The 26,118-nt window shown below is 36.3% G+C and overlaps 1 protein-coding gene across 1 annotated transcript in view; it reads right to left on the bottom strand.

Moving 5' to 3' along the window:
- The window catches only part of ROBO2 (roundabout guidance receptor 2), a 600,911-nt gene extending 580,309 nt beyond the window's left edge, over positions 1–20,602 (bottom strand). The window contains exon 1 of the mRNA XM_063077978.1: positions 20,542–20,602. Within this exon, the coding sequence (XP_062934048.1) occupies positions 20,542–20,602 (61 nt within the window). The remainder of the gene's footprint in view (positions 1–20,541) is intronic.
- Between the last annotated feature and the right edge of the window lie 5,516 nt (positions 20,603–26,118).

Consider the following 26,118-nt stretch of genomic DNA (forward strand, 5'->3'; position numbering starts at 1 on the left):
AGCCACCCCAAAATAATAAATAAATAAATAATTTACAGAAATAAACTCATCAGTATATTGGTATTGAGAGTAATAAAGGTTATCCCACTGGTTTTGATTAGTTCCTCAGAGTACAAATATGTAGTTAATAGTTACATTTATATCACACAAGTTACAGTCTACTCCAGTTTATCAAAGTTTATATGTGGATATGTTATACTTAAATTAGTCCTCCAAACACCAACTTTTCTCAAACTCTTTATAAGAATAAGCCTCATGTGGAATGGATATTGAAGGTATTCAGAAATGGAATAGAATGATGTATTCAAGAATCACAATGCAGAAGAAAAAAGGAGAATGAATCTACCACATTTTCTTTTGCCGCATCTATATTTCTATTACAGATTCATTATGAGATTTTTGTATAGTTCTAGTCATTTATACATGCCTCGTCAGCAAAGTAGTTCCCAGTGAGTTCAAAGACTATTGAAAGTTCCTTCATCAGTACAATATGCAATTTAGTAGCCCAATCGCAAAACCAGGAGAACGAATTTTATGACGAGACCCCTAATGTCAGGACCATCCTTTACAATATTTATATTTCATTGTTATAACATGATGAATACTAATTACAAAAGAGTTTGATATAGTGAGAAGATGCAGTGGAAGCTGAATAACAGAGAAAATCTAAAAAAAGAATTTAAACTATAAAAGCAGTAAATAGGAATCATAGGATGGTGAGTTCCAGGTGAATATATTTTCTATCTAGTATTTCTAAAGAAAAAAAAAAAAAAACAACTAATAACTGCTTTTCTACTTATTCCTGTATCAAAACTCCAAAATTAACATATAGGGATTTAATTATCGGGGCTTTAATCTTATTATTGGTATATTACACTTTAATCAAGTTTTACACACACATACACACACACACACACACACACACACCGATAAGATTTTGTAGAGTTCAGTCTCTTCTCAATCACTGGCTAAAATGATATTATGACACAATGCTCACATGCTTTCAAATGTTGGCTCTGTGTCCCCACAGCATTGACAGTAAGGTAAAATTGACAAAATAAAACCAACTGGAAACTCAAGGAATTGGCTTCCATTACTTCTCACTGCCCATCTTAACTCACTCTTACTTCAAAATACTGGCTCCATTCTATTTCTATCACTCACTTCCATCAGGAACAAGAAATATGGAGAATTCTGAGGACTAGGGAAAAGGAGCCAACAGGTAATTGTGCAGCAAGGAGAGAATCTCACTTGTCCAACCTCTTCCAGGCCTTCATCCTCAAGCTTAGTATCCTTATTCACCAGCAAGTGGGTAAAGGAGACATATTTTGTTAGAAGAGCCATTTTCCAAGCTTCCCTTCTTCAACTGGAAGGAAGACGCTTGCCTTCAACAGGAAGTGCTACTCTTGAACTTATCTAGGGTCAGATGGCATAAATTGTATGGGTTTTTATGTAAAAACAGTCTATAAAGGATAAATTAAATTATTCCAACCTTACTTGATCCCGACTTGTGTAATTCAGCAGATATAAATGTATTAAAACAACACATGGCCTTGCTATATAATGACAGAAGGTAGAAATCTCTCTTGGAAAGCTTTATGAATTTGATCTTGGTTCTGAAGATGCTATATTCTCTATAAAAAATGAACTATTTGAACTTTTCAGTGGAGAGCATGTACACGGGAGTTAAAGTCACAGTTTTACATTCCTTCTAAATCTAGACTGAGTTTAAATTTACATAGGTCCAAACAAGTGGAGAGAAAAGAAAGCACATCTAACAAAAGAATTGCCAGCATCTTCAACTTTAGAGGAACACAAGGAAGGACATAAAGAAAAAACTTCCCTTGTGCAATCTGAAAGATAATCAAGACAAATATATGTGGGGGTGCATTAATTCCAACTCACCTTTGCAAATTCTTAATTTCAACTTAAATCCCTAGATACATTTGCTATACTCTCTCTCTCTCCTTTATTCCGCCACACCCAGTCCAATCTGGTCAAATCTACCTCCTCTATAATTTTGGAATCAGTCTCTCTTCATTCACGTCCACTAACAGTTTATCACCTTATGCCCTCCCCATTTTATCCCTAAAGGGTTTTCTCTGCCTTTGATCTTTTCATCTTTAATAACACTCTCATAGAGGTCACATATTATATTTTCGTATAACATTAACCCACTTTAAAACCTCTTGGTAGGTTTTATTGCTTTCTTTCCATGACTGAGTCTTTCTCAAGAAAACTTTCAAACTCATTTCCAGGAATCTCCTCTTTGCCCCTATATTCATCCAGAAACACTCTATCTATTCGTCTCCTGCCTTAAACGCCCTTTCCACTCTATCCCCACCAACACAACCACTTGTTGAAACAGCAATCACAACACTCATTTTCTTCTTAACAGTCTGCTTAAGTTATCTGCAGGTGAAGCTTTCTAACAAAACATAAGGAAGCCTTTTAGGTTCTCAGTGAATTGTGTAAATGTCTTGACTGCAGTAATCTTTGTGGGCAGTGACTTTAGTTGTCCGCTTTAGATCTAAAGGGTCAATAAACTGCACATAGTAGGCACGCTCCATACATTTGTTAAAAGAAAGGAAGAACAGTGATGATGTTGGAGAAATAATATGGGAGGGTTCTAACTCCACCTGCCATTTACCCAGCACATTCTCCCTTCAATTCTCCTAATGAAAAAGGCTAGTTTATATTCTCTAGAGCAAACTACAGCCCTCAGGCCAAATCTTGGCTGCCCCTGGGTTTTGCTATGACCCACAGGGTAAGAAAAAATTGTTTTTCATTTTCAAATGGTAAAAAAAAAAAAGAAAAAAAATGGAAAACAATATTTTGAGACCCCAAAATAATTATAATAAAAATTCAAATTTCCACATGAGTAAAGTTTTATTGGAACACAGCTCTGCTCATTCATTTACATATTGTCTAAGGCCTCTTTCTCCCCCAAAAGATAAATTCGAGCAGTCTGACAGAGATCTTATGGCTGGCAAAGCCAAAAATTGTTACAACTTCTCTTCATAGAAAAGTTCTGAGACAGTTGCTCAAGAATATTATGCTTCCTTTACTAACCTACAGGGTAAGAACAGGATGGAGTGGATGAGCCTTGGCAGTCAGCTCTACATTCTTTCTGTTCTCTTGGGCTTATCATTAATGATATAAAATAAGAACCAAAGTTTGTAGGTGATGCCTATAAACGTGAAAATCTTTTAAACCAAAAAATGTGAGTTTAAAATCAAATTACAGGACATTGTTCTGCCCTCTACGTTTAATTTATTCAAAATAATAGAACCAGAAGAAAAACACAGAAAAAGGACTTATGTAGTCAATGTTAGGTATTATTTTCCAATCCTGTTATCATTTTGCCACTGTCTACAGAATAGACTCTTTCAAAGTTTTCACTTTCACATAAATTATATAGCCCCAAAGGACACAAATCAGTCTAATAAGATCACCCTAATGTTGAAAGTAATAAGAGGATTATGTTCTGGATTCTGTTCAATTCGTGAGTCTGATTACAAGTCATGTCTATTTACATAGTGAACTCACATTGTTTCCTACATTTCTTTTGAAATGCAGTGCAACTTTATTTTAAGCATCTCCTATAATTTAAGTCAACAAAAATTTTGAAATCAGATCATTTTCCACCTAAACACAGATCATTGCTTCCTTTTCCCCCAATATTTAAAAAGGTCTAATAGAATCCATCTTAACATTGTTTCTCATATGCATAGGTCAGAATACACAGAGAAAATAAGTACATTATTCTCTAGTTTTAAGTAGACAGGCATCTTCCTAAAGAATCTGTCTTCGCACTAACTCCTGTTTCTATTTTGCTAAAATTTCCCTTATGTTCTGACAATGAAGTACAAAATGAAAGAATTATTTCAATTTCACTTAAGCCACGTTCATTGAAAGAGAATCTCCCTACTCAGTGATGCAATACACCCTAAATGGGCACTATAATCGCATGACCTGTAAACTGGGATATAACACTCCTAATCTGAATCCCATTTTCTCCTAGCCCCCACTCCTATACTTATCCCCTGGGCCCTTTCACTGTTAATGCTTTGCTGGCTCTCTCTCTAGGAAGATATCTAGACTTCTGATTATTTCCCTGAAGATTTAGTTTACATATACGTACCAAATAAAGCTTTCATTCTTACCCTGATAATAATTTTTTCTACCTAAATTTTTGTAAATCATTCTATGTAGTTTCAGCAGATGGAGGCAGAGTTCAGATGGCTTTCCAACGTTGAGATACATAATTTCTTTATCATTCTGCCTTTATATCACTAATAAAGATGTTAAATCAGACCTCACTTAAAGCTGATCTCTAGACGTCACCCACCAAATCGTTAAATTTTTATCTCTGATTGCCCCTGGGTATTACCACCTCTTAACAAGACATTTCACTTCCACAGAGTGAAAAACAGGTTATAGGAAGCATTACACAGAGTCTTTTAATGTTGCTTATTCTCACACTAAAGTGAATGCTTTTGAATGAATATGAATATATATAGATAGGTCAGATTAGGCTGCTATATAAAAAATAAGTTTAAAATGTAAAATAAAGAGAAGAATGAGAATTTAAAAAAAAAAACACTAAGGCTTGGCTTAATTTATCATTTAAATATTAACAGCCCACATGACATTAGAATCATGCTGAGAAAAAGTATGGAAAAGCCTCATCTTGCATTTTTAGTGGCCACACGCAAGGCACCAAAACTGGAAGCTTTTCTAACTATGCACCTCAGATGACTGACAAGGTTGTTAAACTTCCAGGAATTTTATTTGAACTGTTCCATGTACAGATTGTAATCAAAAGATATAAAGAGAAGTAATGGGGATTATAATGATATTATTGCTAATCCTTTATAAACTAGACATGCATAAACACACATGCATACATATATAACTAACAACTTATTTGTAAATCACAGACTATCCCTTACATCCAAGTGCTCATGGGAAACTAACACCTGCCACCCTTAACACTTTCTCATTAGATGGTTCTCTAAACTCTCAAGAGTATTGTAATTAGTTTCTTTATCAAACAAACAAAAGTGTTATTTGGATGTTGTGAAATAGACCTGCCTAGACAACATTCTGAATACAATCACTAACATCATGTTTTAATTTCAGTGTCACCACAAACATTGCCAAAATATGATTGGCTGACAGATTTTATTTAAGGGCTGGTTTGGGATATTTTTACCATTTCAGTTTTATTTGACAGTGGCCACAATTAACAGTTCATGAACACTATTTTTTTTAAAAAAGACTACTGCAGGTATTGAAAATTTAGCAACTTCTTTGTCAAAAGCTTTGACAATGTATAAGATCTAATTTGCAAAATAGCCAAAGTGGTATGAAGACCTTTCTTGTCTGCCTTTTCCCCCCATTAAAAACAGAAGGTATTAATCACCCAAACTCAAAGGCAGCTGACTGATGCTATTCACCAAGTAGGGCATTCTCACTAATGTGGCCCCATGAATAACTCTCAAGGCTTTTATTATTGCTCTGAGTGGACTCTTAGCAGTACAGCCTCTCTTTAGCAACCCTCATCCCCTCAGGCTCCAAAAGGATTGCAGATAATGGCTGAAAGAAAGCATCATTGGTAAAAACAAAAGTTTTTAAAGGGAAAGAAAATGGGAGCAAAGTGGATATATTGGAGACAAGTCATGATTCATGGCCTGTACTGTGTTCTGCCTCTTTTTCTCTTACTCAATACACTCTTTAGTTTTACTGCTGGATAAGAAGGAACAAAACCGGTGCACTTCTCCTAGCAACCAATATCAGTCAACAAAGAAGGCATGTCATCTGCTCAAAGGGAAAACGGAAGAATTTGGGGTCATACAAAGCAGACACATGTTCTTTTGCATTTGATCCCAAATTGATTATCAAAAAGGATTCAGTAAATGCTAAATAATTCTGTTTTATGTGAATGTTAACAATCCATAGAACTAAATATCAACTTGTCTGCTTGCTATATATTTGAGTGTCAAATGCTAGTCCAACACACTTGATACAAATGTTAGTTTTTTGCTTCTCCAAGACACCCCCTCAACTCGTTCATTATAGTTCATAGGGATCTCCCCACCCAAGTATATCCTTGCACCTCCCGGACCATTTCAAATGCAAAGATTATGAATAAACTCCTATAGCACGCCATGCTTAGAGAGCTTGGATTGAATCCTGATGAAGATAGGCTATAAAAGCAATTGCCTGGTCATTTTATCTGCATGTCATGTTTAGCTGCTTCTTTGAAAGATGAAAACAGCTTTCTGCAAAGGAAAGTTGAACAAACTTGGGATTTAAATTTAATATGACAAGACACATTTACTCAAAGTCCCAAAAATCTGGAGAGCTTCATAGGATCCATCTGTGAATATCACAGGTGTTACAGTTTTACAGAAAAGTGCAATAGTAATTCATAGCCTGGAAAGTGTTCATCTTAAAATAAAAGTTGTCTGTTGGATTGTGAGTAGAGTGCAGGCATCAAGCAATTCAGTTCATTTATATCTCATACCCATTTTATGGTGGGGGCGGGGAACAAGAGCTACATATGCCCAAAATCTGTACCCACATGATGTGTGTATTTTCCCAATTCTTTTTTCTTTCATTTTGTATTGACTTGACATTATCCAGGCTTTCAAATCACAAAGGTGGGCTTGAAACACTTAAAAACGTACTTAGCTACAAAATCACTTACATATTTTCATGAGAGCCAGTGAAGAACACCCCAGTTAAATCTGTTAGCACTTTTCTGGTGAAGTTATTAAACAGTATTGGCCATGTTTTGAGCAGAATGGGAGGCTGCAAACCTCAACTGAACGACAGCATGACATTTTTGAGTGCAAGGTTTGTGTACCATTGAAATAATTTTTACTGTTAGTTTTTGACTTGAGATTATCACTGCAGTGAAAAAAATTATTTTGAGATCATCAGATTAAATGTTTTAACTCTTCATTGTTCATTGTGCATTAAAAAAAAAAAAAAAAAAAAGCTGGCGAATGTTGTACCCAGCCATTCATTTTTAAAAGGTTGTATTCTTCCTATTCAGCTTCTCCTACTATCCAAGATAGAGCTGGAGCAGGGGGAGGATAACACACTTAGCATTTGGGTCGTGGCTTGTTGTTGCTGTTGCTGATATTCAAAGATATTTTAGAATATGCAAGCAGTTACATATTAGAGTAGGAGAAGGTGAAATGCCTTGTCTAATTTAATGGATCAACAATGAACTTGGTTTTCAATAACTACAATGTTATTTGGCAATACATTAAAGTTCACTTTAAAATAAAGATATAAAACACAAGTTAGAGTGTATGTTGCTAGGTTCATCCTTAATTTCCCTTAATTTAATGTAACCCTAAAACCATATTCTATAATTATTAGATGTAGCTAAACAAGTTAATTTAACCATATTGTAGCATTTGCTAGTATTTGGAAATATATATTATAAACCTTTATAGTGTGGCTCTAACCTTGATTTATAAAGATTTATAAACTTGTCTTTATTTTTAAAAAACTTTGACTTAATTTTTTTGGAAAGTCCAAAGTTATCCCTTTTTTAAAATCAAACTCACAGACATTTTAATTTGTTATAATGGTTGCAGAGCCTTTGGACAAATCCCTTAAATTCCAGCCTGATTTTAACTGGGTGTTCCTTGTTTAAACTTGAAAAGTAGTATAATGGGATAGTTGAGTTATATTTCATATTTTCCAGCTCATTTCCAAAACGGCTTGGGACCAAAAACTAGGGAAAGAGATCCCACATCAATCCTTGCAACAGAAATTACAAAGTGGCTGTTACCCTCCTTTTCTGAACTAAAACTGCTATGTTGCATATGGTTTTAGTTACAGTAGCCATAAACAAAATACATTGACTTAAGACTGTTGTTTCCCTATTATTAAATTTTTAAAAATTGCATTTACTCGTAAAGAAAACATAGGTACCACTGGTCATTAATGAATGAAAGTGGATGTGAATCCCAAGACTAGTGAATTTTGCCTGTCATTCATATCGACTCATATATACATATCATTGAGCCCATATACAAAAATACAGGGATATACACATATGGATTGAACAGACCTTGATTGTTCTCAAAGATGGATATTTACAGTTTGCAATAATTTTTTTCCAGACTAAATTTCTCCTTCAATTATACTCAAAGATGATAACAAATGATAGAACATTAAAAAGAATTACTTAGAATAATAAAAGTTAAGGTTGACGAAGACCCTGGATATCAGAGAGTCAAGTTTCATCTTTATTAGGTAAGGATCTAGCACACAATTAATAAGAACACTGGCATTCAGAACTTCTGACCACCCAAGGTATATCCTCTCTACAATCATAATTATATTGTTTTATTCAGGTTATTCTTTCTGATATATACAACCACTCATTTTGCAAATCTGATTAATGGATATTTGCAAAAAGTTATTAGAATCAATGTCTATAATAGATGAAAGATAAGTGGACTATCTAGAAAAATATAAGTAAGTAGAGACCAAATGTTAATTTTAAAAAAGATTTTCTGTACTAGGTGTGTTTATTTAGAATCCAGTAACTTTGTCTTATACAAGATATATCTTCACAGTGCTTTATACCAAAAGCACTAAGTAAAAATTATTCTGTATAAAATGTATATCAGTCAGCATGAACCAAATGCAGGGTTATATAAGCGTGATCTATTTGTTAACAAATTGCTATTTGTAGGATGCCTTTCTTGTTTACTCCTTTCATTCGTAACACCATTCATTTGGGAATCCTATCCATTCTGTAATCAGCGTATGATGCAATGGAAACACACATGTCATAGCACGTTTGTCACAGTTGCATAGGTGTGGCTGCAGATTAGTCCCCTTAAGAGGCAACAAAAATTATTAATCAGTCATCTACAGTCTCTTGTTTGCTAAATCATATGAAAACTGTCATGAAATGCATCCCAAATGTAGTCCATGATCAGTCTGATAGCCAAAATCCTCTTCAAGGTATTTTCCTTGTCCATCCTGTACTAGGCAGAGAATAATAGTATTCTTAAAATACTAGTACTAATAAAAATAGTAACACTTAAATGATGCTTATAAATCAGCAGGAACTGTTCAGAGCTACATATATATTCATTTATTCCTCATAACAACAGTTTCAGATAGATATCATTACCATGTCCGTTTTACAGATAAGGACACTGAGGCATGCAAAGATTAAATTACTTGTTCACACTCACTCAAGGCAGGTGGTGAAGGCTGATGCATGGTGATCAGTCAAACGGAGGCAGCACCCACATCTTCTGAGTCCAGGACTGGCCTCCACTCTCTGCACAGCCTCCCCAGGATTGTGCTAAATTCAATTCCTTCTTCTCACACACAGAACAGCCATGACTGGTCACAGATGGACAGGCCATGTGTCCCTGTAGGGTTCGTTGACTGTCTTTCAATTATCATCTCACACTTCTTTCCTACAGACTATGGTGCAATCGAACTGGATTTCTTGCATTTCCCCTAGCACATCTTTGTCATATCCATGCCAATCCTCCTGTTACTCATTTTGCTGGAATAAAATGTCCATTTTTCTGCCTATCAAAACCCCACTTTTCCTTTAAGGCTCAGTTTAAGTGACCCAGTTGGTGTTGACCCTTCCCAGATTGCACCATCTAGAAACTACCTATTCCTTCTCTGAGTTCCCAGACTATGATGTGCATATCTTTAAATCCCCATTTACCAGACACTATTTTCTTTTTAGTGACTGGAACATTTGTTACCTTGCCTTCCAAGTAGTGATGTCCTTGAAGGTGGGGACAATTTAGCAGTTCATTATGTTACTCACAGAGCCCAGCAAGTTGCCTTGTCTACAAATAGTTGCTCTGTAAGCATATGTTGAGTCGAATGAATAACCGCAATGTATCTGAGCTACTTCTTTTATCGACATGTTTAGAAAACAGCTGGTCATTTTCAGTAACAGGAGTTTGGAACTCTTGTTAAGGAGTTGCAGGGCTGGGAAGCTAGAAATAGTCTCTCATAGAAAGAAGCATGATATAGAGATAAAGTACCCCTGGACTCTAGTTTCAGCTCTACCACAAAGTATCAACATGACCCATGACAAGGCACATAAAATCTCTGAGCTTCAGTTCTCTAAATGTCCAACCAATAAGAGAGTAGTACCCCATAACTGTAAATATTTCTTCTAGCTCTGAGATGCTATCATCTTATGATTTATATTTAGTATTCTTGAGGTCTCTGATAAAAGTTAAGAGTTCAATTGAGTTAACTAAATTTGCAAAACTTTACAGTGAAGGGATTAGAAATCAGAATTATTGGAAATTTGAGGCATATTATCATAATATGAAATTGTATCACTCCAAAACATCATATTTGACTCATAAAGGCCATTCACCAATTTCTTTCCAAGATGAATTAAAAGAAAATCCTTACCTCATACATTGCTAGTGGGAATGTAAAATGGTACAGCTTCTTTGGAAAACAGTATTGAAGTTTTTCAAAAGGTTAAGAGTTACCACATGACCTAGCAATTCTATCCCAGGTTAAATGAAAAGATATGACTACACAAAAACTAGTACGTGAATGTTCAAAGCAGTAATATTCGTAATAGCCAAAAAGTAAAAACAACCTAAATGTCCATCAACTGATAAATCAAAGGATAAGTGATATGGAATATTATTGGGCAATAAAAAGAAATGAAATACTGATACATGCTACAACATTCGTGAAACTTGAAAACATTATGCTAAGAGAAGGAAGCTAGTCATGAAATACCATGTATTCTATGATTCCATTTGTATGAAATGTCCAGAACAGACAAATCTGTAGAGGCAGAAAGTAGACTAGTGGTTTCCTATGGTTGGGGGAACAGATAGTGGACAGGATCAGGGTACAGGTTTTCTTTGGGGGATGATAAAAGTGTTCTAAAATTAGGTTGTAGTGATAGTTGCACACTAAAAACCACCGAATTGTACACTTCAAATGAGTGAATTTTATGGTATGTTAATTCCATCTCAATAAAGGTCCTGGGGGGGAAAAGTGAATATTTAAATAGCAAAATTTAGAGGGTATCTATCTTGGCCTTTATAGCAGTTATGTAAAGTAAATTTTTCATAAGACTACTTCACAGTATTCCTTTTTAATTGAAAGTAAGCCTATCAAGACAAGACTTGCTAAATCCTTGAGTATATCTATATCAGTTTAGTGTCAATGATGGTAAATGGGGCCCCGGCCATAACAATTGAAACAGCAGATAGGGTGGAACAATGCCCATTATTGGAAATATTACTTTTAATCTTCCTCTTCTTTTTCAGTTATTGAAGAGCTATATATTTTATAGCAATTTTAGAACAAATCTATTTGATTTATCTCTAAAGTAACAATTTTTATTTGTTGTTAATGTTTAATTAGAAATTGAAAGTTGCCCTAAGTGTACAAAAAGGTCTAAAAGTGGTCTTCAGTGTGAGGGAGTGTGTATGTCCTAGTAAAGCACATCAGAATCATTTGAAGGATTGCCTTGTCAAAATATACACAGTACTCAACAGTGTGCTAGGAAACACAACAATGTCAGTGTGGGAATGAGGGAATGGTAGCTGTGAAAATCACCATTACAGAAAATATTCTAGAGGAGCTGAGGGTTTCAGCCCCCTCCACCTAGAAGCAGGCAGGAGAGCTCACTGAAAACACCACTTCTGTGTGGGTGACCCACCAGAGCCACCACCACAGCCATGGCTACTGAAAAAGTGGCTTGATGCCACAGCAGCAGCCATAGCCAATGCAGTCTACCCACCAAACTCTTGACTGTATTGGCACAAGGGGAATCACCAGCAGAGGCCAGCAAAAGAAGAGAACATCTCTCTCCTCAAAGCCCACTCCAGAGTAATAGAAGAAGCAACTGCTCTACCTGATGACCAAATGTCAATGTAGAGATACTAGAAATGTGAAAACCCAAGAAAATATGACACCACCAAAAGAATACAGTAATTCTCAAATACCGGACTTTATGGAGCAGGAAACCCTTGAAATGACTGAGAAGGCATTCTGAGGAACAATCTTAAGGAAACTAACTGAATACATGAAGACTCACTCAACATAATGAAATGAGAAAAAAATTCAGGATGTGAAGGAGGAAATTTACAAGAGATTAATACCTTAAAAAAGAATGTAGGATAACTCATGGAACTGAAAGATTCACTCAGTGAAATAAAAAACACAACTGAAAGCTCAAGCAGAAGGCGAGAACAAGCAGACAAAAGAATTTCTGATCTTGAAGACAGTCTTTTCAAAATAACCCAGGTGGATTAAAAAAGGAAAAAAGAATTTTAAAAATAAAGAAAATCTAAAAGAGCTAGCAGACAACCTTAAACACACAAACATTTGAATCATGGGTATTCCAGAAGGGGAGGAGAAAGGAAATGCCATGGAAAACCCATTCAATGAAATAATAATGGAAAACTTCTCAGGTATAGGGAGAGACATGGTCCTTCAGATCTAGAAGACTTAGAGATCCCCAAACAGATTCAACCCCAAAAGATCCTCTCCAAGATGCATTATAGACAAACTGGCAAAGCTCAAAGACAAAGAGAATTTTAAAAGAAACAAGAGAAAAGTGTCAAGTCACCTATAAGGAAGCACCTATCAGACTAACAGCAGACTTCTCAACAGAAACTCTGCAGGCCAGAAGAAAATGGGATGAGATATTAAAAAACAAAAACAAACAAACAAAAAAACCTGCCAGATAAGAATACTATACCCAGCAAGGCTATCCTTCAGAAATGAGGGAGAAATAGTGTATTTTCCAGACAAGCAAAAACTGTGGGAGTTCACCACCACATGACCATCCTTATAAGAAATCCTCAGGGAATTTCTGCATCTGGTAGAACAAAAATGCAAATGAGAAAGAGAAAGAAACTAAATCTTATTATCACAAAAAGCCATAGTGACAATGTTATAATATTCCTACTTTATTTCTGATTTTAGTAATTTCGGTCTTCTCTCTTCAGTGTAGATAAAGGTTTGCAAATTTTGTTGATCTTTTTAAAGAATCAACTTTTGGTTTTGTTGATTTGAGAATAGAGATATTGTTTTTAATTCCCTATTTCATATATTTCTGCTGCAATCTTTGTTATTTCCTACTTATATTTGCTTTTGGTCTGGTTTGCTCTACTTTTCCTATTTTCTTAAGGTAGAAGTTTATGTTACTGATTTGAGATTTTTCTTATTTTTGATGTAGGTGTTTACAAGTATAAATTTTCTTCTAAGCACTGCATGAGCCCTGCATCCTATAAATTTTGATATGTTGTGCTTTGATCTATATCTCAAAGTACTCTATAACTTCCCTGTGATTTTTCTTTTTACCCATTATTTATTTAGAAGAGTGTTGTTTAGTTTCCACACATTTGTGAGTTTTCTAAACTTCCTTCTGTTATTGTGGTCAGAAAACGTATTTTCTATGATCTTGGTCTTTAGGAAAAAAAAGGGAAAAATTTCAAAAAACAAATAAACAAAGTCCACAGAATGATTTCCATTACCTTTCAATTCTATTTTTCCACAAACTTTTTGAAGTGTCTTTGTGTTTATATCTGTTTTGTTGATTTTTTATGTAACGTATGTTGCGAAACTTAGATATTTAACTTCTGTTCTTGATTTCTTTTTATTAAGTGGACTTGTTGATTTGCTTAGAAATTAATTTGCCTTTGAAAAGTTTATTCATTTTCCTCTGTTGAAAATTTGATATTTGCAAGCTTTTGGAAGACTTTAGAGGGCGATTTCAAGTAACTGTAGATATTATAAAATGAAATATGTAAATTTTAAAAAATAAATAAATAAAATTTTAGAAAGTAAAAAAAGAAAAGAAAATATTCTTTGTTAAATGGGAAAGAGGCATAGCTAAGCAAATGATCAATTCTGTGTCTCTTGCCAGGTAAAAGGCAAAATATTAAATCATCAGAAGCCATGATGTTATTTGAGTCAAAATATACATGTTTTATAACTGTCTCTCTGTCTCTGTCTCTGCCCCTCACTACACACACATACACATATACACACACACACACACAAAAAATAAAAACCCAAAAAAACTAGTTCCAATGGTGAATGGTTCCTATGTTGGGCTAGAGCATGAAAATCAACACTTCAAAAGCACTCCATCACACATTTTCATTTATTCAACAAAAAACTGAGTAACTACATGTCATTCAGTGCTCTAGGCATTAGAGGTACACTGGTAAACATGACAGACAAAGCTACATCCCTGCCCTAGGAGTTTAGTGGAGGAGTTGGACAATAAACAAACCAATGCCTATACCTATGTATTGTTGGGAGAACATTCTCCATAGCCTCTCATGTTTCTGTATATCTTGCTAGCAGAAGCAATAATTAGTCTTCTGTTTCCAACTATATTTTCAAGGACGTTTTTATAGCACAGAGCCTTAGAAAATATAGATGGTCTCTCTTGAGAGCAGAAGGCAGATTTTCTTAGTGTCCAATATAATAAAGATAATATCTTCCTCAATGGCAAAAGTTAGGCAAATTACCTTGTCACCCATTATAAAATATCCAGATCCCAAGCACTCAGGTTTCCTCAGCTGCGAAGCTAGGCCACTATGTGTGTATCATCAACTGGGCTCCTCCACATTTCCCTATGGGACTTCAGGGGCTTATCAGTACAAACATCAAGTTATGCTGCTTACTGTGGTAGGGCTAATGAAGTCCATCATCTCTGACCCAGAAATCTTATGTCTTCTGCCAGCATTCCTATGGTGTAGTGATCTAACTTCTCAACTTCTTTACTTGCGAGTAGAATGTCATACCCCTCACAGTTCTTGATACACACACACACACACACACGCATGCACATGCACATACATATATACACATACATTCATATACATAGACATATGTGTATGTGTGTAGATAGATATACAGAACACACACACACACACACACACCCCTCTAGGAGGTGATAAATGCTATGGAAAAAAAAAATTTAAGACAGGTAAAGGGGGCAGCACAAAAGTGTTTCAAGGGGAACAACTTTAGATAGCGTGACCCCTATTTCTGAAGAGATAATACTAGAATAGGGATTATTAAATCAATTGAAATATTTACCTATGCAAAAATCTCGGGAAGAACATTTCCAGTAGAGAAAAAAAAACATGAGTCAGAAATAGAACATCAAGGGCCAAGCCCGTGGCGCACTCGGGAGAAATAGAACATCAAAAAGGAAGTTCTTAATCCAGATTCTAGGTAGAAATTACAAGCAGATGAGGTCAGAAAGGTAGAGAGGGGCCTGAACTTGTACAGTCTGGTAAACCATTGTGAAAAGTACTGAGTGGAAGCTATGAGCAAGGAGCTGTGAGAAAATGTGTATCTCATTTACATGTGTTAAAAGGCTTCTCTAGTCACTGTATGGAGAACTGAGATGGAGTAAGGTGTGAGAATAAGAGGAACAGGAGTGGAAGCAGCCTTTTATCAGCCATTTATCAGCCTTTTGCAATAGTCCAGGTTTTGACCTGGATGGTAGTGGTTGAGTTGGTAAGAAACATTTGGTATCTAGCTATTTGAAAATGCATCAAAACAGTAAGATGAATTGATGGATGCATTGATGAATGTATAAATGGATAGATTTATTAAGTAAGTGGTAATTAAGTAAAGTAAAATAATGGTAGAATCTGAGTGGGGATATCTGAGTTTTCTCTATAAAATTATTTTAGCTTTGCTGTGTTTTTGAAAATGGTCATAATAAAATGTTGCGGGGAAATCACAAACACACACACAAAATGGTTCATATCCAAATAAATTTTTAAGGGTTTGCTTACAAGTTAGCTAAGGACTGTGAGAATAAGTCAAGAATGAGTCCTAGTTTTGTGTCATGAAAAAGTCTGTGATAGTGAGGCCATTTACTGAAATGGAAATGACTAGAAAAAGAAGCAGATTCTATCTCGAGCTTGAGTTCAATGTATTCTCTTTAGACACAAAGCAAAAATGTAGTCAAAAAAGTAGTCAGGGGAAAATGTGAAGCAGTGTTCTAGGCACTGGAAATAAAACAGTATATAGAAGAGCCAAGTTGTGTCCTCGTGGAGCTTATATTCCTCTGTGCAATAAGTAGGACAATTTGAGAAGTATCAGCATAAATGTGTATTTAAAACCCATGGGATTAGATGAAAGAGCTTGTTGGCTGTAAATGGAGCAGAAAACACTAGGATTGAAGCCTAGTTTATTCCAACACTGTTTTGAGTTAGAGACAGGTATCTTGGGTCAGTAGGCTACTCTTTAAAATTACAGGTCTATGATGGTATAATACACAACTAAAACATTCAAAGAGTTTATAGGAATTTCTACTTGAAACACTTTATATAATTATTCATTCATTCTTCATTCAATAATTTTTTTAAAAGAAGAAGAAAATCAATATCTATGTCAATGTATTGACTTAGGTTGATAGACTTATAGCTGGAGACCTTGTAAGAAACATAACAATATTTTTCTTTAAAAATAAATTATATAAAATGGTACTCTGTAGATTTCCATTGTCTGCCTGAAAACAGGCAGGAGACTCCTGTTTGTCTAAACTGGAAAAAGATAGGATACATACAAAACAAGTTTGCACGAGGTTATAAACAATATTGTTAAAGAAAAGTAAGAAAGTCAAAACCCCAATTGTATATATCCAAATGAAAAACATTATTAAGGTATCTCCCTTAAACACAGCTTTTCTAAATTATTATTTAAGAAACACCCTCACCTGTCTGCATCACTCTTCAACAAATGTTTCTCTAATTCTTTCACCAGGTCCAAAAAAGAAGAAGGAGGAGAAAAAGAAGAAAAGGACAGAGAAGGAGAAAGATGGGAAGAAGGGAGAGGAGAAACAAAACAGGAGAGAAGGAGAAGGAAAACAAGAAGGAAAAGAAATAAGTAAGAGGAAAATCTTTTTTTTAATATTCTTCAAAAATCAAATTGCACATGGGAAATAAATTATCCCCTATAGATTGCAGGAACTGCTGAAGCAGATATTACTAGATACACATACATGCCGCATACATATGCTCCCTTTATTATTATACATGTATTTGAATTTATGCATTGTGCTTACATATCCATATTTTCTTTGTCAAAGATGCTATTTGACACAGGCAGCTCAGGGATGAGATGGCCAGACTGTTCTTTTTGTATAATCATGATTTTTTTTTTCTTTAAGATATTGTTGTTTAATGTTCTAAGAAATCCTTTGGGTTTATGGCCCACATGTTGCACAGCATCAAAGGTTACTCAAACAAAGCCAATTCAAACGTGATATTACTGCATAGCTGCAAGAACAAATTTCAGGTTACGCATATGCAATTTAAGTTCTGAAATGGTCTACATATGGCAATGATAATGAGCCCATCACAGAAAGAAGCACTTTAGCAAAATGTATAAACCTATATAAGAGATTATATATCTGCACTATACATACACATTATCTTTACTTCCCCAAGTATCATGTGTGCCATTTTCATTTAAAAATAGTTAAGGAGTAAAGATGAGAATACTATTCTCATTTTAAAACCACCTTTTTACAAAAATTATAAAATTATTGGATTGACATAACATACGGGATATAAATGTAATTTAAAAGTCTTGTGCTGGTTCATATTAGTTCTCAATAAATGACTGCAAAACTCTGTTTTTATTTAAAAATAAAGAAAATCTGGAAAATGAAGGCTATATATATATTCTTCTATATAAGGGTAGAGAAAAATCTGCATGTGGTTAATTAATCTGTATCAAATGAGAAAATCTTTATTTATAGCACAAACAGAAAAGTTTATCTGTAGTTCTCAAGTAACTTACTGTTTATTCTCTATGGATTACTTCAGGGGCAAGATATTGAAAAATCATAAATAATATTAACACATATCTTCCATGAGGAGGCAAAACTCTTAACATTTTTCATACACTATAAAAATGCACATATAAATAACCCACCAAGCAAATTTCAATGCAAATCTATGTATCATTTGTCACTGAATAAAATTAATTTCTGTGTCTAGCACAAGGATAGTCAGTATATCTTCGAAATGGTACAAGCTTATCTAAATTTAAAATTCATGTAGAGAATAAGCACACACCTCTAAGGATGAGAAGTAAATAGAAATCATAGAATCTTGGAAGAGTAACAAAGCTTAGAGATCCTACAAATCAACCCCCTCATTATATATGTGAACACGGGGTCCCAAAGTGTTGAAACAACCTAGAGGGCAGTATTGTCCATGTCCCAAATTTTCAACAATCCCGGTGGAGAGGCTGTCATCATTCTGAAGTATCCAAAGGCAATCCAATGCCAAATGTATGATTTGCATACTGATTCAACAAGAGTGTTCACAGTTTCCTTTTGACACAGACGCTAAATACAAAACTAGTTTCACACACACAAAATGTAACATTGCCTTCTCAGTCTCAACTCCTCAAGCCTGGGCATTTTTCACTGCCTCAGTATGAATTCTACTGTATAACTGTGGCCCAGACATAAACTGCCCCCTTATCCTATAATGTTAAATCAGAACAGAGGTTCTAGGTGTGTCTTTGGGGCAGGAGGAGGGTGGTGTGGAAGAGAAAGAAGGAAAGAAGAGAGAGAGGAGGTGAAAGGAGGGAGAGAATGGAGGAAGGAAGGGAAGGGGAGAAGGAAAGAAGGAGGAGAGAAATGTCTTGCTACTGCTGTTCCAGCAAGCTGGTTAATTGCATTTGTTTCATATATCTCCAAACACCCTGGTACATTAATTACATTCTGTAACATCAAGCTCTTCTGATTTCCTCTGTCACTTTCACTGAGCAATTTAATTGTATTCCTTCTAGCGACAAACTGATTTTAAAAAACAAACAAACAAAAAAACTTGGTGATAATTCTCTAGTCTAATATATACTTTATACATGCATTTGTTACTGAGATGTGTCAGTTCATGATTTATGAAGACATTATTTAAAAAGTTATACTATATTCTTATCATGATACGAATCTTCTTATCATGAATCAAACACACTTGGGACAAATATATAAACCTTTTCCTTATGGTAATGTAAAATGTACTGTAAAGGCAAATGTATTGACGAAGAAAATGCATAAAGAATGATTACAGACATGATAATAGATATTGCCACAGTATAATTCACAGTGATTAATTCCTAAACATCCACTACTTAGGAGGGAGAAAGAGAGAAGCACTGCACACACACATGCACCCTCGCCTGCTATCGCTGGGGGGCAAAGGTACTCGTGTAGTCCATGATTGAAAACAGCCACTTGACAGTAGGTAAACTCGTCTGTGTTGCCTCATGTTTATAGAAAGCCTTCCTTTTTGAGTCCGATACATTGGGTTCTGAAGAGTAGCAGCTGCCAGGAACAAAGTTAGCTCCCACAGATGGGCAAAAATAGGCAGTGTTCCAAATAATGAATTCATCCACAATGCAAATACTGAAGAAAGTTTATGGAGCAACGAGCTATGATGATGGTTTAAATATTTGACCAATACACCTCAGGTTCTTTATAAGTACAGTAATGAAAAATCTAAAGTACCACAATCACCATTTCCAGGGGCAAAAAAAGAATACTCTAGTCCTTTATAGCAATCCTTTTCATTAATACAAAAATTAAAGCCTCTAGAAGGTTCGTACTAAATATACTTTTGACTTTCTTCTTTTGAAAACAAACAAAAAAGCATGTGAGTGATTGTCTCCAGTCTTCATTCAAAGAGCTTCAAAAAAGGATCTTTCTATAGTCTCACAAGAAACTGACATCCTATGAAAATATCCCAGGAAACCAAATCCGAACAAAAGACGAGAGACTAGAGGTAGAATGCTGTATGCTTGACAGACTGACTCAAGCTAGAGGGAGACACCTACAACACCTGTTTCAGGTCCCCATTGTGTCTGCCCACTGGGGACTGAGCTGAGTGTTTCTCACCTGCAGCCAGCCCAGAGCTGATGCTTACCCCCCTTTCTGGAGTCTCGCCCAGTCTTACTTTTGACAGTTTTCTTCCTACGATCTAAATTTTTTATTCTGATTTCACGCTACGATAGCATTCACTGGCACACAGGTGATACACACTGATCCCTGAGATACCCAGTCTCAAATTCCTAACCTATTGAACTTTCCTTGGAGTGTCTATTACTATTATTTCCTCACCTGAATTTCTGAGCCAAAGTTCAGACACAAGGACAAACATCAAATAGCAGGCACAATAGTATTAGGATCATTCAAGAAATTTACTTTAATATTTATTTTTCTAACAAAACTGGGAGTCCATTATTTATTATCTAATTCCTCAATTAATTAAGTAATTTACAACAACAATAACAATTGGTGACTACAAACATATTCCACTTGCAGCAGTTTAGAAACAAAAGACTTAAAACCTCTGCCCCCAAACAGCCCTAGCCTAGCCAAAACGGACTAACAGACACAATGTCATTTTATTTATAACCCACATCTGACTCAGAAATAAATGTTTTGTGGGGAGGAGGACAAAAAGGATAAAAGCATGTTTAACTTACCATCGACCCGAACATATAAAAATCCACAGAGCAGTAGTTGTGTAAACATCAGCAGACTCATTTTGACATATTAAAAAGGATCCAGATTGTTTAAGAAACCAATCCCAGAGAGCAGAAGTACAAAATAAGTATCAAAAAAAGAGGTAGGTCCAAAGTTTAGACTTTGCTAGATACTAATTAAAGTCAAGACGAGCAAATCGCAAGATCAGAAGGGGTTGGTGGAGAGGTCTTGAATGGGGCACATTTAGATCCATCCAAATTAACAGAGGGCACTTCAAAGGCTGCTGTATTTCCACACTCTGGCTTCCTAAATTCCCACAAATTCAGCCCAGCCGGAGAGATCATTCAAGTGTATCTAACCCTGTCTCCTTAGGCTGCATAGCAATCCAAAGCCAAGTTCTTTCTTCAGAAGTCAAGAAGATGAAGGGGACGGAAAAAGACCTAATTCCTAGAAAGTGTTCCACAAACTTGCCAGCGCGCTGCCGAAAAACCATTGGCCTGCCTACTGGTTTTCTCTCCCCCGGTCTCCCTCTCCGTAGCAGCTCCACGTCCGGAGTTTTTGTTTTTGTTTTTGTTTTTGTTTTCACTTCACTTCCATAATAAGGATGTGTCAAAGCAACACTTTGCAGCCGTGCAGACTTGGCGGGCCTCTCCAGTGCAGCCGCGTTGCCTCCCTCCACCTCTCTTGTTTCCCAAAGAGAGGAAAAGGGAAATCAGGACGACTCGGGTGGAGAATCCCAACTCCTACGTGGTGGGGCTGCAGGGAGGGAGGGAAGAACGGAGAGAGGGAGGGGCAGGGCTGAGGCTGCGGCCACCCCCGCGGTGCCGGGGAGCCGGACAGAACGGCAGCGCGCAGTGCAGCCGCCAGGCGCGGTCCAGCCGCCGCCGCTCCAGCGGCCGCACAGCAGAGCGCCCGCCTCCTCCGGCAGCTGCCGCGGGTGGAAGGACTCGGAGGAGGGAAGGCGAGGAGGCGGGAGGGGAGGGGAGGGGACGGGAGGAATAAAAGCTGCTTGGAGTCTGCCCCGGAGAGGGGAGCGATGAGGGGGTGCGCTGAGCCCTCCACCTCCAGACTCCACCACCCGCCCGCGCAGGGGGCGCTAGCCCGCCGGGGACTGCGGAGGGGATCTGGAGAGTCAGGAGTCCTAGGGGGACGGAAATTAACAAATTCGGAGCCCCGCCGGCTGCCCAGGGTCGAGCCACCAGCCAACTCCTTCCCCTTCTCGGCGCCGCCTCGCTCCACCCCACCCCACCCCCGCCCTCCTTCCCGCCTGGAGAGCGGATAGGTGGGCTCTAGCCTCCCGCTCCGCGCCGCGTCCGGTTTAATGGGCAGGTAATTTTCTCGGTGAGTGATTTCATGGAAACCCTTCCTAATTATTCATCCCTCCGTCTGCCGGAGCTGCACGCGCTTTCTGGAAAAAGATCGTCTACCAGGACCCGGGGCTCAGCCTCATTACCCCTTAAAATCACACAAACACTCACTCTTCACCTTGTAGCAAAATGAGAAGCTGAGAGGGAGGGAAAAAAGGAAAGGAAAAGAAATATAACCACCTTTCGGAGCGGAAAGGTGGTGTATGGGTGCTTCCTATATGGTTTAAAAGGCACAAGAAAAGGGGCGAGGGACAGACATCTCTAGCCTCTACGGGCTCGTTTTAGCCAATCTCCCTCTGCGGAATCTCCGAGGGAGGAAGGGAGGTGAAGGGGTGGCATCTTCTCTTCTGTGACTCTGTTGCCTCATGATCCCTCCAAGATGAGTTTGACGCGAGAGGGTGGGGTGTAAAGGAGTTCAGCAGAAGATGTTTAGAATGGGGAGCTGGGATCAAAGACCGTGGGGGCGGCGCTACCCGAAGCCTTTACCCTCCAGAGACAAGCCCCTCTGAAAGGAAATTCGGGAACACAGGCTCAGGAAAACACAGGCAAGCTGAAAAACCCAACTGAGCTAATAGAAGCTCAAAAAAGCCGAATTCCAGCCCAAAGACGACAAATCGCTGAAAATTAATGCAAAAACTACCAAGTGAATGCCATTCAGGACTGGGGATGATTAAGGAAGACCACGTTAGATCAAAGGGATTCCAGTGTATGCGGTGACCTGGTGTGGCCGGTGTGGCCGGGCCCACGTGTGATCACAGGCTAGCTGGTAGCTGTCTGATGCTCGTTCGGGTGATTAGAAGCGGCTTATAGGAACTCACGCAGGTCCGTGAGAGCCCAGCTAAACGCTGGATGGTGAGTCTTTAGTTCCCCCTACTGGAAAATATTAGGAAAGATTCTCTCCTTTTGAGGCCGTTTGAGGAAGAGCCTTTTGTTTGGTTGCATACATTTTGGTGCTACCACTTAACTTACTTCTCCCTTGCCTATTATGGGCATGATATTGTGTGTTAAAAAAAAATGACCAGCGACACTCAAGCAATTAGAAGAGTTCTTATGGCACCTCAGCATGCTTGAAAATTATGGTAATGAAATAGTCTTGCAAAAGAATAAAACAAGCTATTCTTCTCGTGAAGCATTAAGTGTAATTTTAGCACACTTTTGATCTACAGTATTTAGTTGTAAAGGGAAAGAGTGCATTAGTGAGCTGAAGTTAAATCATTTGAATTCACACAGTAATGACTCTGAACGTGGTATTGTTTTAGCACCCTATGGGGAAAAAAGGCTAAACCATTAAAGGAAAACAAATGCACTTGCCCCTCTCCCCCCAGCATCACCACCACCAAAAGGCCAAGAAGTCTAAATTAGATAATACTGTGGTCTAGAAAAACCCCAAAATTCATTTGATTAACATCTTTTTATCTGTTTGGAATACTAGAAAATGACTGGTGATTCTTTAAAACTCTCATTTAAAATATTTAGACTAGGTTTAAAGTTGGGGATTACAAAGTCTTACCTCCTTTCTCTAAATAATATCCCCCCTCCATCTTAACTCAGTCAAATTTCCTTATGTACGTGCAATAAAAAAAATCCTGAAAATAGTCTCCCTAATAAAATAATACAAGAATTAATAAATAATATAGATTATAAGTCCTTTAATTTTAAGATGAGTCTCAGAAAGAAAGAAATTGGACCATTTCAGCTAGAAGAGTTTTCTCATGGCTATTCATTTACCAGGCAAAAGATAGATTCTATTCATACTTGATAGACTCCCCATCTACAAATGCTTTTCCTTAAGTAACCTATAAAATCACTCAGAAAAAGAGTGGGTGGGAACGAGTAGAGATGTGTTGAAGAAGATTAGCCTACCTATTGCTGTTGTCCTCTAGGGCAGACAAATGTTGCTTCTTATCTCACAAAAAAGTTATCTGTGTGTAGAGTATGACAAGTGACCTCACTCAGAGAAGAAGTTTATTTAAGGAAAATCTCTTTGGTTATATTCTATTGACATTTTTAGCCAAGCATCTTCATTTTGCCGTCATAATTACTTTACTACTAAAAGTGACAAAATAAGCCACTGATTTCATATTGGTGCCATCTTTTTTGCTACTCATTACCTACATTATGGAATGATGTCTGTACACAAAAGAATTTTGGAATCCGTGTTTTCTGCTTTTTTTAAAAATGAATACTTTGTAAGTATCTCATTTGATATGAAATGTGCCTAAGGAAAACTGATTTTATTAGAATCTCATCTCGAATGATGGTTGAAGATTTTGAACAAAATTCTCACACTAAATTAGCAACAGTAACAAGTTTGCAGTTAGAAATTTAATATGGACAATGTTAAGTCCAAGAGGAACAAAGACACCATCTTCTGAGAGATTTGATAAAATCTGCACTAGAGTAATGTGTATATTTCAATTAAATTTAACACACTTTTAAGTGAGCTCTGTCTACGTAAGAAATGAATTTCTTGCTGTAATTCTATTTTTAATTAAAGGAAAATCTTTATAACATAAACCTTCTAGTAGACGCTTGAAATTCAATTTTGGCAGTGCTTTAGCTAAAATATATATATTTAGGTTTCATTAAGACACAAAACCAGAAATGGTTTAGAACAATGATGCCCCACCAGCAGCAAATCAGAGGATTTAAGATACAAAAAATCAAATGGGGATTTGGCTACAATATCTTTTCAAATATAAATAGTTCTTTCTTCTCTACACAAGCAGCTGAATAGAGAAATGTATGTGGAAATCTATGCTTCTTTTATGTAAAACTTGGAATGGTGTTATTATGTACTCGAAATGTGCCTACCAGATAAATATATATTTTAATACATCTGAAGACAACTGTGTGTACGAGACTATAATTAACCCCTAATTTGGGTAAGGTGATCAAATGGACTTCTTTGTGATTGAATTTCTGAGTTGGCATTCCTGGAGAATTAGAAAATAACCATATGAAGGCAATCTGTACAAGGTAAGATATAAGATATTAAATATTTCTTTTTCATGCCAGTTTCCCCAAGAATGTGGTATAAATTGAAAAACCCAAATCCATTTTTTTAATTCTTTCTCCAACATGCTCTTCTTATAATTGCAAGGCAGCATATATAGAAAAAATCAAAGATTTGACCCATAATAATTTTAATACATACTACTATGTGGTAAGCACTTAGTATGTTTGAAGAATTGTTCTAGTTTTTTTTTTAAAAATTCATTATATTGTTAAATTCCTGTACATATGTGGTTGTCCAGAACACTGAAGATGAGATTTCTAACCCAAGTGAATAAAAGGTACAATCTTCCATTGAATCCAGATCTGACTACAAAATTTGTCCTTAAGTTTAGACTGTGCTTCTTGGGATTGACTTAAGACATCTTCCATGTTTTAGAAATACTGTAACAGTTTAATAAATTGCTTTCATTAATCAATTTAAGAAAACCCCTGGTGTACCAAAACATACAGAAATATGTGATCAATTTTTCTTTAAATTGAAGGATCTTTTTAAAGCCAAAAGATCACCATTTGTTATCTGTTCAGCTCATATTTTTCTATATAAGATTGTTTTACCATAGTATACAGAAACATCACATTTAAACAAAATATATGAGTTATTATCTACAAAAGGACACAGGACAATTAAAATAAGTGAAGCGTTAAAAATTCTGATCAGAGAAGGATGACTCATTTGTTCCTACATTATTTCTTTTTATTACATTTCATCTTGTTCCAAGAAGGATTTGACAAAGCTGAAGTGAAGTGAATTTTATTTTTCTGAAATACGTTCTATCTGATTTCACTCAATTCATTCTGATGTGTTCGCTAGTACTTCACTATATGTAATAAATTTGTTTAATAGATCTATCTGTGTATCTATTTATGATTGGTATTTTTTGGTATATTACATGGAGTTATTAAATTATTTCATTTTTAGAAATCTGGGATTTAAGTTGACTGAAACATAGCAATATTTTATTTTAAAGAAAAGAAGTGTTCTATGGCGAGTATTATCACTTATTGTCAAAAAGATTTTTCCTTATTTAGAATTAAAATCATTTTGGAAAATCATTTTCTATCTTGATTGAAGAGTTAAGTGCTACTTTCAAACTTAACATAGCTTTTGAGTAAATAAAATATCATAGTAAGTCGTATATAACATTGAGGCATAATTTCTCTATGTGTGTATACCTTAAAATTTGAAATTTT

The sequence above is a fragment of the Cynocephalus volans genome, chromosome 1, assembly GCF_027409185.1.
Source record: "Cynocephalus volans isolate mCynVol1 chromosome 1, mCynVol1.pri, whole genome shotgun sequence".
NCBI lineage: Eukaryota > Metazoa > Chordata > Mammalia > Dermoptera > Cynocephalidae > Cynocephalus > Cynocephalus volans.